This window comes from Moschus berezovskii, chromosome 16 (genome assembly GCF_049115385.1).
Source record: "Moschus berezovskii isolate FMDL1 chromosome 16, NW_MosBer_1.0, whole genome shotgun sequence".
NCBI classification, from domain to species: Eukaryota; Metazoa; Chordata; class Mammalia; order Artiodactyla; family Moschidae; genus Moschus; species Moschus berezovskii.
This window is the reverse complement of record NC_142475.1, coordinates 1,072,522-1,087,337: the sequence shown is the minus strand read 5'-3', so window position 1 is coordinate 1,087,337 and position 14,816 is coordinate 1,072,522. Positions and strand designations below refer to the sequence as shown.

General features: G+C 47.7%; 1 protein-coding gene and 1 long non-coding RNA gene across 2 annotated transcripts in view; one reads left to right on the top strand and one right to left on the bottom strand.

Moving 5' to 3' along the window:
- Nucleotides 1-5,512: 5,512 nt before the first annotated feature.
- On the bottom strand, nucleotides 5,513-12,738 carry LOC129560456 (uncharacterized). The gene is made up of 3 exons (XR_008686770.2): nucleotides 12,574-12,738; nucleotides 9,768-10,026; nucleotides 5,513-9,097 (listed from the first exon to the last, which is right to left on the bottom strand). It is a non-coding gene; the product is annotated as an uncharacterized LOC129560456 (long non-coding RNA).
- DEPTOR (DEP domain containing MTOR interacting protein) overlaps nucleotides 11,482-14,816 on the top strand; it is a 156,503-nt gene continuing 153,168 nt past the window's right edge. The window contains exon 1 of the mRNA XM_055432600.2: nucleotides 11,482-11,651. Within this exon, the coding sequence (XP_055288575.2) occupies nucleotides 11,482-11,651 (170 nt within the window). The remainder of the gene's footprint in view (nucleotides 11,652-14,816) is intronic.

The window sequence follows — 14,816 nt, the reverse complement described above, 5'->3', positions numbered from 1 at the left end:
GACCTGGGTTCGACCCATGGGTGGGGAAGATCCCCTGGAGAAGGGAAAGGCTGCCCACTCCAGTATTCGGGCCTGCAGAATTCCGTGCACTGCGTAGTCGGACCCGCCTGAGCGGCTCTCGCCGACCTAACCTTCCCCGCGTGCGCGCTGCCGCCCAGCTGGGCCGGACTCTGAGTGACCCGTGGACGGGCCCCTCTGCCCACACCGCTCTGCTGTGGTCTCAGGTGGGCTCCCGGTGCCCGGTGTCTGGAGGACAGCAGACGTGACCTTCTCTGGGATGAAGAATGCGAGCATCTTCCATTGCTTGGGGGTTTGCATTCTGTCACAGAGCCCAGAGATTCGGTGACCCTTGCGGGGGAACCGGGACTCTGCCCCAAGGCCGCGCCGTTGTTTCTTGGCTGTTCTCTTGTCTCTTCATCCACTCCCATCCCCAGTTAGCACCTGCTGGAAAGGCCTCCCTGCACAGGAGCTCCACAGAGTCCTGCTCCATTTTGCCTTCCTTCACCACGACCTGGTGCCGCTGGATTGGCTTTCTACACGTCAGGCGAGCAGTTCGGTTTGGTAACAAGATCACCCAGCGAGAGTCGGATGCGCAACTGAAAATTCGACTGAAGATGCCGCTGCTGCTGCTAAGTTGCTTCAGTCGTGTCCGACTCTGTTCGACACCATAGAGGGTAGCCCACCAGGCTCCTCCGTCCCTGGGATTCTCCAGGCAAGAACACTGGAGTGGATTGCCGTTTCCTTCTCCCGACTGAAGATGAAACCTCACCAAATATTTGAGGCAGAAGCCTTTCAAGATATGCCTCCCTGGAGGAGGAAAGAATTGCACGTGGTACAAGAAGCAGAATAAAGCAATGTCTTGCAAAGCACATTACCTTGTATTTACTTAACAGTCACTTCAGATAAGGAAGTTATTATTCATAGCAAGATTTATTTCATTCTGTGGGAGCTACAGTAGCTTAGATGTTTAACGCCACATCTTTAATTAAACTTTTTAGGCTTTGCTTGTGGAACAGTTAAAATTTTCCCCACTAGATGGAGGTAGTGTTTCATGTCACACAGAGTAGCCTGATTTGCCACTCCAGTACTCTTGCCTGGAAAATCTCATGGATGGAGGAGCCTGGTAGGCTGCAGTCCATGGGGTCGCTAAGAGTCAGACATGACTGAGCGACTTCACTTTCACTTTCTCCTTTGCTTTAGAAAAGAGAATAAATATCTATTAAATATTTACTGAGTCAAGCACTCAGCTGTGTATCCCATATACATTATCTTCTACTATCCTGGAGGAGCAAAGGCTACGCGGTCCAGTATTCTGGCCTGGAGAATTCCATGGACTGTATAGCCCGTGGTGTCACAGAGTCAGACACGACTGAGCGACTTTCACTTCACCAACTTCATCCTTGCAATAATCTAAGTCAGATCACGGCATTCCGCTGTGCAAAATCCACCAATGGATTCTGATCACTTTCAGAAAGTCTTGCCATTGTTATTCAGTGCTAAGTCATATCTGACTCTTTGGGACCCCGTGGACTACAGCATGCCAGGCTCCCCTGTCCTTCACTGTCTCCAGGAGTTTGCTCAAATTCATGTCCACTGAGTCAGTGATGCTATCTAAATAAAAGTAAATAATACAAAAATAAATAAACTCTGGTAATTTAAAAATACACAGAGTGAGAGTTGTGAATTTTAGTTTTATCAGGGTCTTTATGAAGACTAGAGCCTGGGCGGTAACCACAAAACATAAAGGAGGTAGGGGAGAAGCCAGTTTGTATATGATTTTTGGCTAGGAAAGTCAAGCATAGTTACTGTTAGAGTTAGTCGCTCAGTCGTGTCCGACTCTTTGTGACCCCGTGGACTATAGCTGCCAGGCTCCTCTGTCCATAGAATTCTCCAGGCAAGAATAGTTGAGTGGGTAGCCATTCTCTTCTCCAGGGAGTCTTCCCAACCCAGGAATTGAACCCACATCTCCTGCACTAGCAGATTCTGAGCCACCAAGGAAGCCTACAGTCTTGCATACATCTCGTTAAAAGACTGCTGCTGATCACAAAGAACAGGTGTATCAGGTTAATGATCTTAGTGCTTTTCTATGTCTGGGAAGATGCAGGAGTCTGGAGTCACTGAAATTCTTCTGAGATATGCATCTGACTATCTAAGGGCCTGCTCATCCAAAGCGTAGATTGCCTCCTTGAGTTTTTTATCCTGAATTCCTTTCAGGTTGCCCTGGCCATGGTCAACCACAGTGGGTTATAATTTAACCCATATAGAACAGGGTGGTAAGCAATGTTCTTTGTCTTCGCGATCTTAACTTGTGTCCACAGCCTCAAAATCCTTCAGTCCAGTTCAGTTCAGTTCAGTCGCTCAGTCGTGTCCAACTCTCCGCAACCCCATGAATCACAGCACGCCAGGCCTCCCTATCCATCACCAACTCCCGGAGTTCACTCAAACTCATGTCCACAGAGTCGGTGATGCCATCCAACCATCTCATTCTCTGTCGTCCCCTTCTCCTCCCGCCCCCAATCCCTCCCAGCATCAGAGTCTTTTCCAATGAGTCAACTCGTCACATGAGGTGGCCAAAGTATTGCAGTTTCAGCTTTAGCATCAGTCCTTCCAATGAACACCCAGGATTGATCTCCTTTAGAGATCTCCTTGCAGTCCAAGGGACTCTCAAGAGTCTTCTCCAACACCACAGTTCAAAACCATCAATTCTTTGGCGCTCAGCTTTCTTCACAGTCCAACTCTCATATCCATACATGACCACGGGAAAAACCATAGCATTGACTAGACTGACCTTGGTTGGCAAAGTAATGTCTCTGCTTTTTAATATACTGTCTAGGTTGGTCATAACTTTCCTTCCAAGGAGTAAGCGTCTTTTAGTTTCATGGCTGCAATCAGCATCCACAGTGATTTTGGAGCCCAAAAAAATAAAGTCTGACACTGTTTCCACTGTTTCCCCATCTATTTCCCATGAAGTGATGGGACCAGATGCCATGATCTTTGTTTTCTGAATGTTGAGCTTCAAGGCAACCTTTTCACTCTCCTCTTTCACTTTCATCAAGAGACTTTTGAGTTCCTCTTCACTTTCTGCCATAAGGGTGGAGTCATCTGCATATCTGAGGTTATTGATATTTCTCCCGGCAATCTTGATTCCAGCTTGTGCTTCTTCCAGCCCAGTGTTCCTCATGATATACTCTGCATATAAGTTAAATAAGCAGGGTGACAATATACAGCCTTGACGTACTCCTTTTCCTATTTGGAACCAGTCTGTTGTTCCATGTACAGTTCTGACTGTTGCTTCCTGACCTGCATACAGGTTTCTCAGGAGGCAGGTCAGGTGGTCTGGTATTCCCATCTCTTTCAGAATTTCCCACAATTTATTGTGATCCACACAGTCAAAGGCTTTGGCATAGTCAATGAAGCAGAAATAGATGTTTTTCTGGAACTCTCTTGCTTTCTCCATGATCCAGCGGATGTTGGCAATTTGATCTCTGGTGCCTCTGCCTTTTCTAAAACCTGCTTGAACATCTGGGAGTTCACGGTTCACATATTGCTGAAGCCTGGCTTGGAGAATTTTGAGCATGACTTTACTAACGTGTGAGATGAGTGCAATTGTGCGGTAGTTTGAGCATTCTTTGGCATTGCCTTTCTTTGGGATTGGAATGAAGACTGACCTTTTCCAGTCCTGGGGCCACTGCTGAGTTTTCCAAATTTGCTGGCATATTGAGTGCAGCCCTTTCACAGCGTCACCTTTCAGGATTTGAACTAGCTCCTCATCAAGGCTCATAAGCTTCTGTGGGATCTCCACACCACAGCCCTCACCCAGGTGCCCCTGCTGTCTCCTAAATTGAGAGGAGGCTCTGCTGCCTCAGGCCTTTTTTGTTTTTAAATCAACTTTCTGTTAGTCACTCAGTCGTGTCCGACCCATAGCGACCCCACGGACGGCAGCCTACCAGGCTCCTCCATCCATGGGATTTTCTAGGCAAGAGTACTGGAGTGGCTTGCCATTGCCTTCTCCAGCAATCCATTTAAAGGGTATACATTAACGATTTGACAAATTTACACACCGGTGAAACCACCACCACAATCAAAATGCACAGAACATTCTCAGTACCCCCAAAAGTTTCCTTATGCCCATTGGAAAAAGGACAAGAAATATTTTAGTATTAACTTTTAATTACTTGGGGTTTGCTTTACTCTTCTTTTCCTGTCTTCTTGTAATTGATTTTAGGCCTCCTTTACTAATATACACACTTAAAACTATAAATTTTTCTCAAAGCTCTGCTTTAGCTTTAGTATTGTACACATTTTGAAAAGTTAACTTTCGTTATCACACAGTTCAAAATATTTTCTGATTTTCTTTGTGATTACTTCTTTGACCTATGAATTATTTAGGATTGCATTGTATTTCACATTGTATTTGTATATGTGATTTTCCAGGTATTTATTCATTTTTAATGTTGTATGGTATACCCACTCCAGTGTTCTTGCCTGGAGAATCCCAGGGATGGCGGAGCCTGGTGGGCTGCCGTCTGTGGGGTCGCACAGAGTCGGACACGACTGAAGTGACTTAGCAGCAGCAGCAGCATGGTATGACTTACACATGGAGAACATACTCTATGTGATTTCAATCATTTTAGTTTTATGGAGACTTGTTTTATGGTCTTATTTTATTTTCAGGTTTATTACACTGGCTGTGACCACCATGTTCTACCTCTTTTAATTCTTTCCTTCCTTTTCTGTCCTCCTGTGGATTTCTTGAAATCTTTAAAAAAGAATTTCATTATAATTTATCAACTGATCTTTTAGTCTTTTCTCTTTGCATTTCTAATGTAATTGTCGTAGGGATTAAATTATGCATCCTTGAAAAGGGAACCTCCTGTGCTTTTGGTGGGGATGTAAATTGGTACAGCCCCTATGGAAAACAATATGGAGGCTCCTTAAAAAATTAAAAGTAGAATTTCCCTAATGATGAGGTGTTGTCTCAAGAAAATGGGAATACTTAGCTTCCATAGTCCATGCTCACCAAGAGCCAGGAACACTCCCAATAAGGAGACAAGCCACCGCCACCCCGCCTCCACCCAAGTTTCCCAAAAGCCTTCTTGAGTGGCCCTTTTCCTGCAGAGACCCAGTATCGTTTCAGTTCAGTTCAGTTCAGTCGCTCAGTCTTGTCCGACTCTCTGCGACCCCATGGCCTGCGGCACACCAGGCCTCCCTGTCCATCACCAACTCCCAGAGCTTGCTCAAACTCACGTCCATCAAGTCTGTGATGCCATCCAACCATCTCATCCTCTGTCGTCCCCTTCTCCTCCTGCCTTCAATCTTTCCCAGCATCAGGGTCTTTGCCGATGAGTCAGTTCTTTGCATCAGCTGGCCAAATTATCGGAGTTTCAGAAACCGGTACTCAAGAAACCAAGCACCACACTTGGAGAGTTGGAGAACTCAGGTTTATTACACCGGTGGGCCCAGAAGAGTTAACACTCTAAGCTCTGAGCCCTGAACAAAGGGGTTACAGAGTTTTTATAGACAGAATGTAGTGAGCAACACTAGCTGTTAGTAGGCTGGTTTACACTGAGAGGTTTTGTGCGCCCGGGAACAGTGGTCAAGATGGGGAGGGGAATGCCTGGCCTGGACAGGCACGATTAAGCAGGTTTGCAGGGGCTGTGCAATTGCAAAGAGCAGGACAAGGGTGAGTAAGATAAACTCCAGTTCCTAGTATTACAAGTCCCCACTTTCTGAGACTATGTGACCCACGTGATCCAGACTTTGCAAGGGGAAGGTGAGTTATAGAAGCAGAAGGAGGTAAAATTTTAACTTTTCTTCTTTACTTCCAATGAATATGCAGGACTGATTTCCTTTAGGATGGACTGGTTGGATCTCCTTGCAGCCCAAGGGACTCTCAAGAGTCTTCTCTAACACCACAGTTCAGAAGCATCAATTCTTAAGTGCTCTTCTTTCCTTATAGTCCAACTCTCACATCCATACATGACTACTGGAAAAACCATAGCTTTTTGACAACAAAGGTCCATAGATGGATGTTTGTTGGCAAAGTAATGTCTCTGCTTTTTAATATGCTATCTAGGTTGGTCATAGATTTTCTTCCAAGGAGTGTCTTTTAATTTCATGGCTGAAGTCACCATCTGCAGTGATTTTGGAGCCCAGAAAAATAAAGTCATCTACTGTTTCCCCATCTATTTCCCATGAAGTGATGGGACTGGATGCCATAATCTTAGTTTTCTGAATGTTGAGTTTTAAGCCAACTTTTTCATTCTCCTTTTTCACTTTCATCAAGAGGCTCTTTAGTTCTCCTCACTTTCTTCCATAAGGGTAGTGTCATCTTCATATCTGAGGTTGTTGATATTTCTCCTAGCAATCTTGATTCCAGCTGTGCTTCTTCCAGCCCAGCATTTCTCATGAGGTACTCTGCATAAAAGTTAAATAAGCAGGGTGACAATATACAGCCTTGATGAACTCCTTTTCCTATTTGGAACCAGTCTGTTGTTCCATGTCCAGTTCTAACTGTTGCTTCTTGACCTGCATACAGATATCTCAGGAGGTAGGTCAGGTGGTCTGGTATTCCATCTCTTTAAGAATTTTCCAGTTTGTTGTAATCTACACAGTCAAAGGCTTTGGCGTAGTCAATAAAGCAAAAGTAGATGTTTTTCTGGAACTCTCTCACTTTTTTGATGATCTGGTGGATGTTGACAATTTGATCTCTGGTTCCTCTAAATCCAGCTTGAACATTTGGAAGTTCATGGTTCACGTACTGTTGAAGCCGGCTTGGAGAATTTTGAGCATCACTTTACTAGCGTGTGAGATGAATGCAAGTATGTGGTAATTTGAGCATTCTTTGGCATTGCCTTTCTTAGGGATTGGAATGAAAACTGATCTTTTCTTGTCCTGTGGCCACCGCTGAGTTTTCCAAATTTGCTGGCATATTGAGTGCAGCACTTTCATAGCATCATCTTTCAGGATTTGAAGTAGCTCAACTGGTATTCCATCACCTCCACTAGCTTTGTTTGTAGTGATGCTTCCTAAGGCCCACTTGACTTTGCACTCCAGTATGTCTGGCTCTAGGTGAGTGCATCGTGATTATCTGTGTCATGAAGATCTTTTTTGTATAGTTTTTCTGTGTATTCTTGTCACCTTTTCTTAATATCTTCTTTTTCTGTTAGATCCATACCATTTCTGTCCTTTATTGAGTCCATCTTTGCATGAAATGTTCCCTTGGTATCTCTAATTTTCTTAAGAGATCTCTAGTCTTTCCCATTCTTTTGTTTTCCTCTGTTTCTTTGCACTGATCACTGAAAAAGGCTTTCTTATCTCTCCTTGCTGTTCTTTGGAACTCTGCATTCAAACAGGTACATCTTTCCTTTTCTCCTTTGCCTTCTTTTCTTAGCTCTTTGTAAGGCCTCCTCAGACAGCCATTTTGCCTTTTTGCATTTCTTTTTCTTGGGGATGGTCTTGATCCCTGCCTCCTGTACAATGTCACAAACTTCCGTCCATAGTTCATCAGGCACTCTATCAGATCTAATCCCTTGAGTCTAGTTGTCACTTCCACTGTATGATCGTAAGGGATTTGATTTAGGTTGTACCTGAATGGTCTGGTGTCCTTTAGTGTCACTGCAGAAGAAAACCACGCGGTGGCAGCATACACCAAAGTTGAGTATTTCTGACACACAAGGTCAAGAACTTGGGAATGAATGAGCTGGGCTGAGACAGGAGGCCCTCAAATTTATTGATAATGTTTTATTTCTATCAGTACAAAAAGGTGGCAGAAATGCTGAAACTGGTGTGAATGATGAAGACATCAAAATTTAATCTTCTTCTATTTTTACATTTAACTTTTAAAAACAAGTTCCCTTCTTTAAAGGATCAACAGAAAGATATGGGCAGGATATTGCTAAGCCATCAATCTACTCCATTCCCAAAAAGAGAATAAAAATTGTGGCAGCTGGAGACTCTAGACTTGTATTAATGGTTACTAATAATGTACATCTTCGAATGCCATGAGGATGTGTAGACAGAAGCAAGAAGCCACTTGGAGGAGTGCAAGAACATGGCACCGAGAAGGTGGGATTTCAGTCCACCTTCAAGATCAAGTGGCAATAATACAGGTGTATAGGAAGAGGCAATAGCAGTAATGGTGTGTGTGTGTGTGTGTGTGTGTGTGTGAGTCGCTCAGTCGTGTCTGACTCGTTTGCAACTCCATGGGCTGCAGCCCGCCAGGCTCCTCTGTCCTTGGAATTCCCCAGGCAGGAATACTGGAGTGAGTTGCCATTCCCTTCTCCAAACAGTGATGACAGCTAGCATGTTATTAAGTTTGTCGTCGACAGTGTTTTTCACAGATTTTATTCATCTTCTCACACTGCTGTTCACCCTTTTCCAGAACTATTCGAAGCGTGGTCTGCCAGCCGATAACCCTTCCTATATGGAGAGACGCTGAGACTCACAGATACGGAGAGAAGTCGTTTAGAAATGTTTACAGCAATTTGACAATTTTCTGTCCATTCACCAAACAGTAAAAACTTGGGGCTTCCACTTTGTATCTTTTTTAAAATTCATTTTTATTGTATTTTTCCAAACTGCCAGTCTTCAATGGATTAAAAATGCACACACTCATATGTCCGTGCAAGCACACATCTAATCCATATCTACCAAAAGCCTGAGCAGTACTGGTCCCAGAGTGTGAAAACAGCAAAAGGCATGACGCGGGTGAACAGGGAGAGCAGGAGGAGAAGGCTCAGGCTTAATAGCTTCTGCCTGTGACAGGTGGGCTCATCTGATTTTATTTAACCCTTCCAGCAATCCTGTGGGATCGGTGCTATTATCCTCGTTTGCAAAGGAAGACAAATTTTAGAAAAGATAATGGACTTGTCTCAGGGGAGCCACAATTCAAATCACGATCTGCTGAATTTTCCGTCCTTCGGAGGTTCCGCACGGATCGCCGTGTCCGCGCCCTCTTCTCGTGCAGGGGGACCTGCACGTCACATGCTGTTCCGGGCCAGCTGTGCTTGCAGGTCCTCTGGAGTCAGATCACAAGCCTTCCCCTTAGTTAGCAGAAAGGGTCTGTTTTCTAGCCAAGGGGAACATGGTGTGTTTCCTACGTGAAAAGAAAGATGAAAACAGTGATAGCCCACTGGCATCCCAGCTCCTGTTCACATACACACACACACACACACACACACACAGAACCTTCTCATCCAGCGTGAACAGTAAATTCTACACTACCTCTCCCTGGACTAGTGGCATCAGCTATACCACTGACTTGATCTGCCCCCCTTATGTTAAGGGGTTTTTTAAATAGTTTTTTAATCATAAACTTTTATGATAAAAGTTTTTATCATGAAATTTTAATCACAAACTATTAAATAGGAAAATATTTTACATAATTTTTTTTCATTTTCATTTTTCAGATGAAGAAAGCTGTCTGAATTCAAATGAAAACATTGCTAGATTTAAAGGTAGAAAAGCCAAAAGACAATCATAATAGTGATATGATTTACAATATGTAGTTAGAGCTTCTGGATAAAACAAAATATTGTTTGAACAATGAATAATTAGGAATAGGTAAATTTTTTTTTCATTTTACACTTTCAAAAAGCTTAAAACTATTCATCAAAGAGAGATTTAGTGGGGCCAGGTCTGCCCTTCTCTTTTCTTCATATTGAAGACCTGTTTATAATCAAATATTAATTAGAGATAACTTGAGAAAAATGGATTTGTCTGGAAACAAAAACACAATGGAAAGTATCTGGCAAGAATTTCTTCACCTTTTTCTCCTTCTTTGTCTTCTTCTTTTTCATATTTAAAAGCAATAATGAGGGACTTCCCCGTGGCCCAGTGGTTAAGAACCCACCTGCCAATGAGGGAGACATAGGTTCGATCTCTGCTCCAGAAGATTCCACGTGCTGCAGAGCAACTAGGCCTGTGCTAAAGCCCAGGGGCCCTAAAGCCCAGGCTCCACAGGAAGAGAGGCCCCAGCAACAGGGAGACCAGGCGCCGCAGTAGAGTAGCCCCCTCTCGCCACAACTAGAGAAAAGCCCAAGCAGAAACGAAGATCCAGCTCAGCCAAATATAAAGAATAAATAAAAGTATTTAAAAAACAAGGAAGTTAAAGAGAACAGCTATTGAACACATAGCATATACCTGGAAACTTTACATAATGTTGTCTCACTTAAGTCACACAACATCCCTATAAAGTAGGAATTACTCCTGCTTTACTGATGGAAAATGGAGTCTCAGAGAAGTTAAGTAACTAGCACAAGGTTGCAAAGTTAGTAAATGACAGGATCAAGATAGAAACTGCATGTTTGAAGGTGAAATCCATTCAAGCTCTTGATAGTCTTTGTAGCAATTTTAGAATAAAAACAGGAGCAAAAGCAAGCTGTTGATCTAATTAACCCTGGGCACCATACTTATGTTAAATGATTCTCATAGTTTTTGGACAATGAGGCTCAAGTTGCCTCATCTCTCTGGGCCTGCTTCCTGAGTAAAATAAGGGCAATACTCATTTTACCATTTGTTGCGATTAAAGGAGGTAACAACTACCTGAAGCATCTTTAATGAAGCAGATGTCAACAACGTGGTAGCCACAATTATTATTTTGTAAAGGAAGAAAATGGGAATTAAGCACATTTAGTTAGGAAATTATAGGTATGCCACTGGATCCCAAGTCGGTCTGATTCCAACCCAGCATTCTTCATTGATTACCCCATGATGCTGAAGATTCTTGAGAGTCCCTTGGACTGCAGGGAGATCCAACTAGTCCATCCCAAAGGAAATCAGTCCTGAATATTCATTCATTGAAAGGACTGATGCTGAAGCTGAAACTCCAATTATGTGGCCACCTGATGCGAAGAACTGACTCACTGGAAAAGACCCTGATGCTGAAAAGATTGAAGGCAGAAGATGGGGGCGACAGAGGATGAGATGGTTGGATGGCATCACCAACGCAATGGACATGAGTTTGAGCGCACTCCGGGAGTTGGTGATGGACAGGGAGGCCTGGCGTGCTGCGGTCCATGGGGCCGCGAAGAGTCGGACACTCGAGTGACTGAACAGCAACAGCAAAGGTAGGTACGCCGTCTTTGGTGAGAAGGTTGGGCGAGAAGCATGGTTAATTTTTTGAAACCCTACAGTGACGTGTACATCGTTTCCAGTTCACTGCTTAGGGAAATGATTATTTCTACCCTGGCAGTCGGGGACGTGGACGATATAATAAAAACGCCTGCACCCGAGCCTCCCTGCCCGTGCCCAGGACCTGGCAGACCAGCTGCGCGCGTCAAGGAGAGGCCTCCGGGCCGGCCCTGCAGCCCCAGCCCGCGCTCAGAGCCGCCCCGCCCCGTGTTGATGTTTCCCTCTCGGCCCCGCCCCCGGCCACGCGAGGCTCAGCCACGCCCCCGGGTGGGCGGGCGCCCTGGGCACCGCCCACCGCCTCTCCGCGGTAGCCAATGGCGTGCGAGCTCCGCACCGCCCCTAGCAAAGATGGCGGGGGCGGCGTCAGTGCGGGCAGGCAGGGACTCGGAGCCGAGCCCACGGCGGACCGCGGAGACTGAGGGCGCGGCGCGGGCCATGGAGGGCGGTGGCGGCGGCGGGGCGCGGCAGCGCGAGCTCGAGCGCACGGCGGAGGTCCTGGTCACCGGAGAGCAGCTGCGGTGAGGCGGGGGCCCGGCTTCGCTGCGGCCGGGCGGGGGGCGCGCGCGGGCTCCGGGGTCTTGCCGGCCGGGCCCCCGGGCCGGGGCTCGGGGCGCGTGGGCAGCCCGCAGCCGGCCTCACCGCAGCCCCGTTCCTGCAGCCCTCCGCCGCTCGGACGCTCGGGGGCGCGGGGGGCTCGGGCAGTGAGCGCGCGGGGGCTCCGGGCTCTTGTCCGCCGGGCCCCGGGCCAGGGCTCGGAGCGCGTGGGCAGCCCGCAGCCGGCCTCACCGCAGCCCCGTTCCTGCAGCCCTCCGCCGCTCGGACGCGCGGGGGGCGCGGGGGGCGCGGGGGGCGGCGGGGGGCTCGGGCGGTGGGCGCGCGACGGGCGCGCGGGGCGGCGGGAGCGGGGACCTCGGGCAGTGAGCGCGCGGGGGCTCCGGGGTCTTGCCGGCCGGGCCCCCGGGCCGGGGCTCGGGGCGCGTGGGCAGCCCGCAGCCGGCCTCACCGCAGCCCCGTTCCTGCAGCCCTCCGACGCTCGGACGCGCGGGGGGCGCGGGGGGCGCGCGGGGCGGCGGGGGGCTCGGGCGTTGGGCGCGCGCGTCCCTGTCCGGGCGCCGGGGTCTTGCCGGCCCGGGCGCGAGGGGCGCGTGGCAGCCCGCAGCCGGCCCCGCCGCGGCCGGGCTCCTCCGGGTGGAAGCCGCCAGCCCACGACGCTGACACTTAAGGTGCACGTTTCGCCTCGCTGCCCTGAGCCCCGGTGTCACCATCAGTGAAGCGGGGCTGACCTCGGCGCCCCCGGAAAGGTCCCTGGGGGCCAAACCGAAGGCTGGAAACCCTGCGCCTGTGCCGGCGTCCGCACGCGCGCGTGGGTCAGCGTCCGGGTCCGCAAGGGGCGGGAGGCTCGGGTCCCACCGCGTCCCCGCGCCCGCTCCCCGCGCACACCTCGGGCGGAGCGCACTGGCCCGGGCGGCCGTGCCCCGACTGCGTCCCCGCGCCCGGCACAGGCGGGGCCCCGGGCTCAGACCCCATCACTCCCATCCCATCGCGGTCCTTGGATTCGTCTCTGAGGGTTGTACTGACGGTCTGACCGGTTCCGCAGCTGCTGGGCTTGTGGTCATAGATCGGTTTGCCAGGGAAAACAGAACTCCTTGGCTATAGCGTCAGAGCCACTCGCATGTGGGCCGCTAGTCCCATCAGGCGGCGTGCGCGCCTCTGCCTTCTTATTGGCCTGAGTCTCCAGGTTCGTTTTGGTGTCTAAAACGCTGGTTTCAGAACCCGGAGGGGAGAGATCCTTGCAAAGATCCCTAAAGGTTTGGCAGCCACTCTGCTTGCTGCTCTTGGATTGAGGAAGTAAATATTGGAGGTCAGAATTAATTGAGTTTAACGTTAGGAAAGGCAAATTGCACATTTCTATTCCTTGGTGGTTTTTAATGTATAGCCAAAATTCAAGAGAATAAAAGCTTTTTTTCCATCAAGAGATTTTCTAACTGAAAAAAAAAATAAAAGTAAAGCTTTTCTGATTCAATTTGAAACACTAAAATTTTAATTTATCGGCTCAATTGGGTACGTTTCACTTCCTTTTAATAAATATGGTTAAAATGTTATGTTCTAGATTTTGAGACTTTTCAGTTCGGTTCAGTCCCTCAGTCGTGTCCGACTCTTTGCGACCCCATGAATCACAGCACACCAGGCCTCCCTGTCCATCACCAACCCCCGGAGTTCACTCAAACTCATGTCCATCGAGTCGGTGATGCCATCCAGCCATCTCATTCTCTGTCGTCCCCGTCTCCTCCTGCCCCCAATCCCTCCCAGCATCAGAGTCTTTTTCCAGTGAGTCAACTCGTCGCATGAGGTGGCCACAAGACATTTAAAAAATACAACACATTATGAAAGATTGTTTTCCAAAGGATACTCAATTGTTTTCCAAAGGATTCTCAATAATGAAAAAACATAATAAAAGTAAAATATTGCTTGGTGCCTCTCTCCAAAAAGCACCTTCTCCTTCAAACATGCGTGATCGCGCCGTCCTTGGGGGGGTCCCTGGAGCACTTTCCCTCTTTCCCCCTGCACCCCTCTGTGCTACGGCAGGTTTAGTGTAGGAAGACAGAGGACTCTCTCTCACTCGGGTTAGGTAGACCTGGGTTTGAACTTCTGTGCAGCTACTTTGTTGCCAAGAGTCAACATTAAGTTGTTTTGAGGAAAACTGTAAAGCCCGGTGAACTGGGTTTGCTACTTTTACTGGTGCCTGAGGCCTTGGACAAGTTACTTAACTAGGAATGAGGGCTAATCATGGAACATACCTCATGGTGTTGTGATGAGGGTTAAATAGATGAGTTGGTGCTTGAAGCAGTACCTGTCATGCAGTCAGCACCCTGCCAGCCTTAGTGTGACGGTTCTGCGACTTCGGACAAGTTAACTCACTTGTCTGGGCTTGTCTCCTCACCTGTAAAAAGGCAAGAAAAGTGCCCCATAGGGTTGATGACTTTCCTCTGGGCTTCAAGTGTTAAGGAGCATTCAGCTGGGGGTTGCCGTAGTTAATGAGGTTATTGGTCACCTTGCATGGCCACAGGTGCCTTCCAGCTGAGCCAGATCTAGCAGGAAGGCCTGCTTGCCGGTTGAGAACACCGGTTGAGAACCAGCTTGCCGGGGCTTCTGATTCTGGCTCCACCATTTGTTAATCCTGTGACTTGGGGACAGTTTGCTTAACTTCTCGGTGCCTCAGTTTCCCTTCTCTTGCAGGGATTTTGTGAGGATTGAATGAGGAGATGCTACATGTAAAAGGCTTAGTAAATGTTGTTTAATTTTACTTTGGAAACGTGTCATCGTTGCTTTTTAAAAACCTCTACCATCTTAGCACTGTGCTGAGTACCAAGTACACAGCAATTCCTCAAATGTTTGAATGAGTAGTGTATGTAATTCATTATACTATTGTAAATGTGATCTTCAGAATTTAGGGATTTAAGTGGCTGTGCACGCCAGTGGCTTCTTGGTTACCAGAGGAACCTCGCACGAAGGAGTAGGGATGCAAACCTCTTTGCTGTCACTGTCACATGTTTTCACATACTGCTCTCTTACAGGCTGATTGTGGGGACTTTGTGATGTCCAGGCCTCCTGCCTCTAATTGCTTTACACACACACACACAGAATTACTGTCTTCCTTCTCTTTCTTTTCCGTTGCTTTCTGG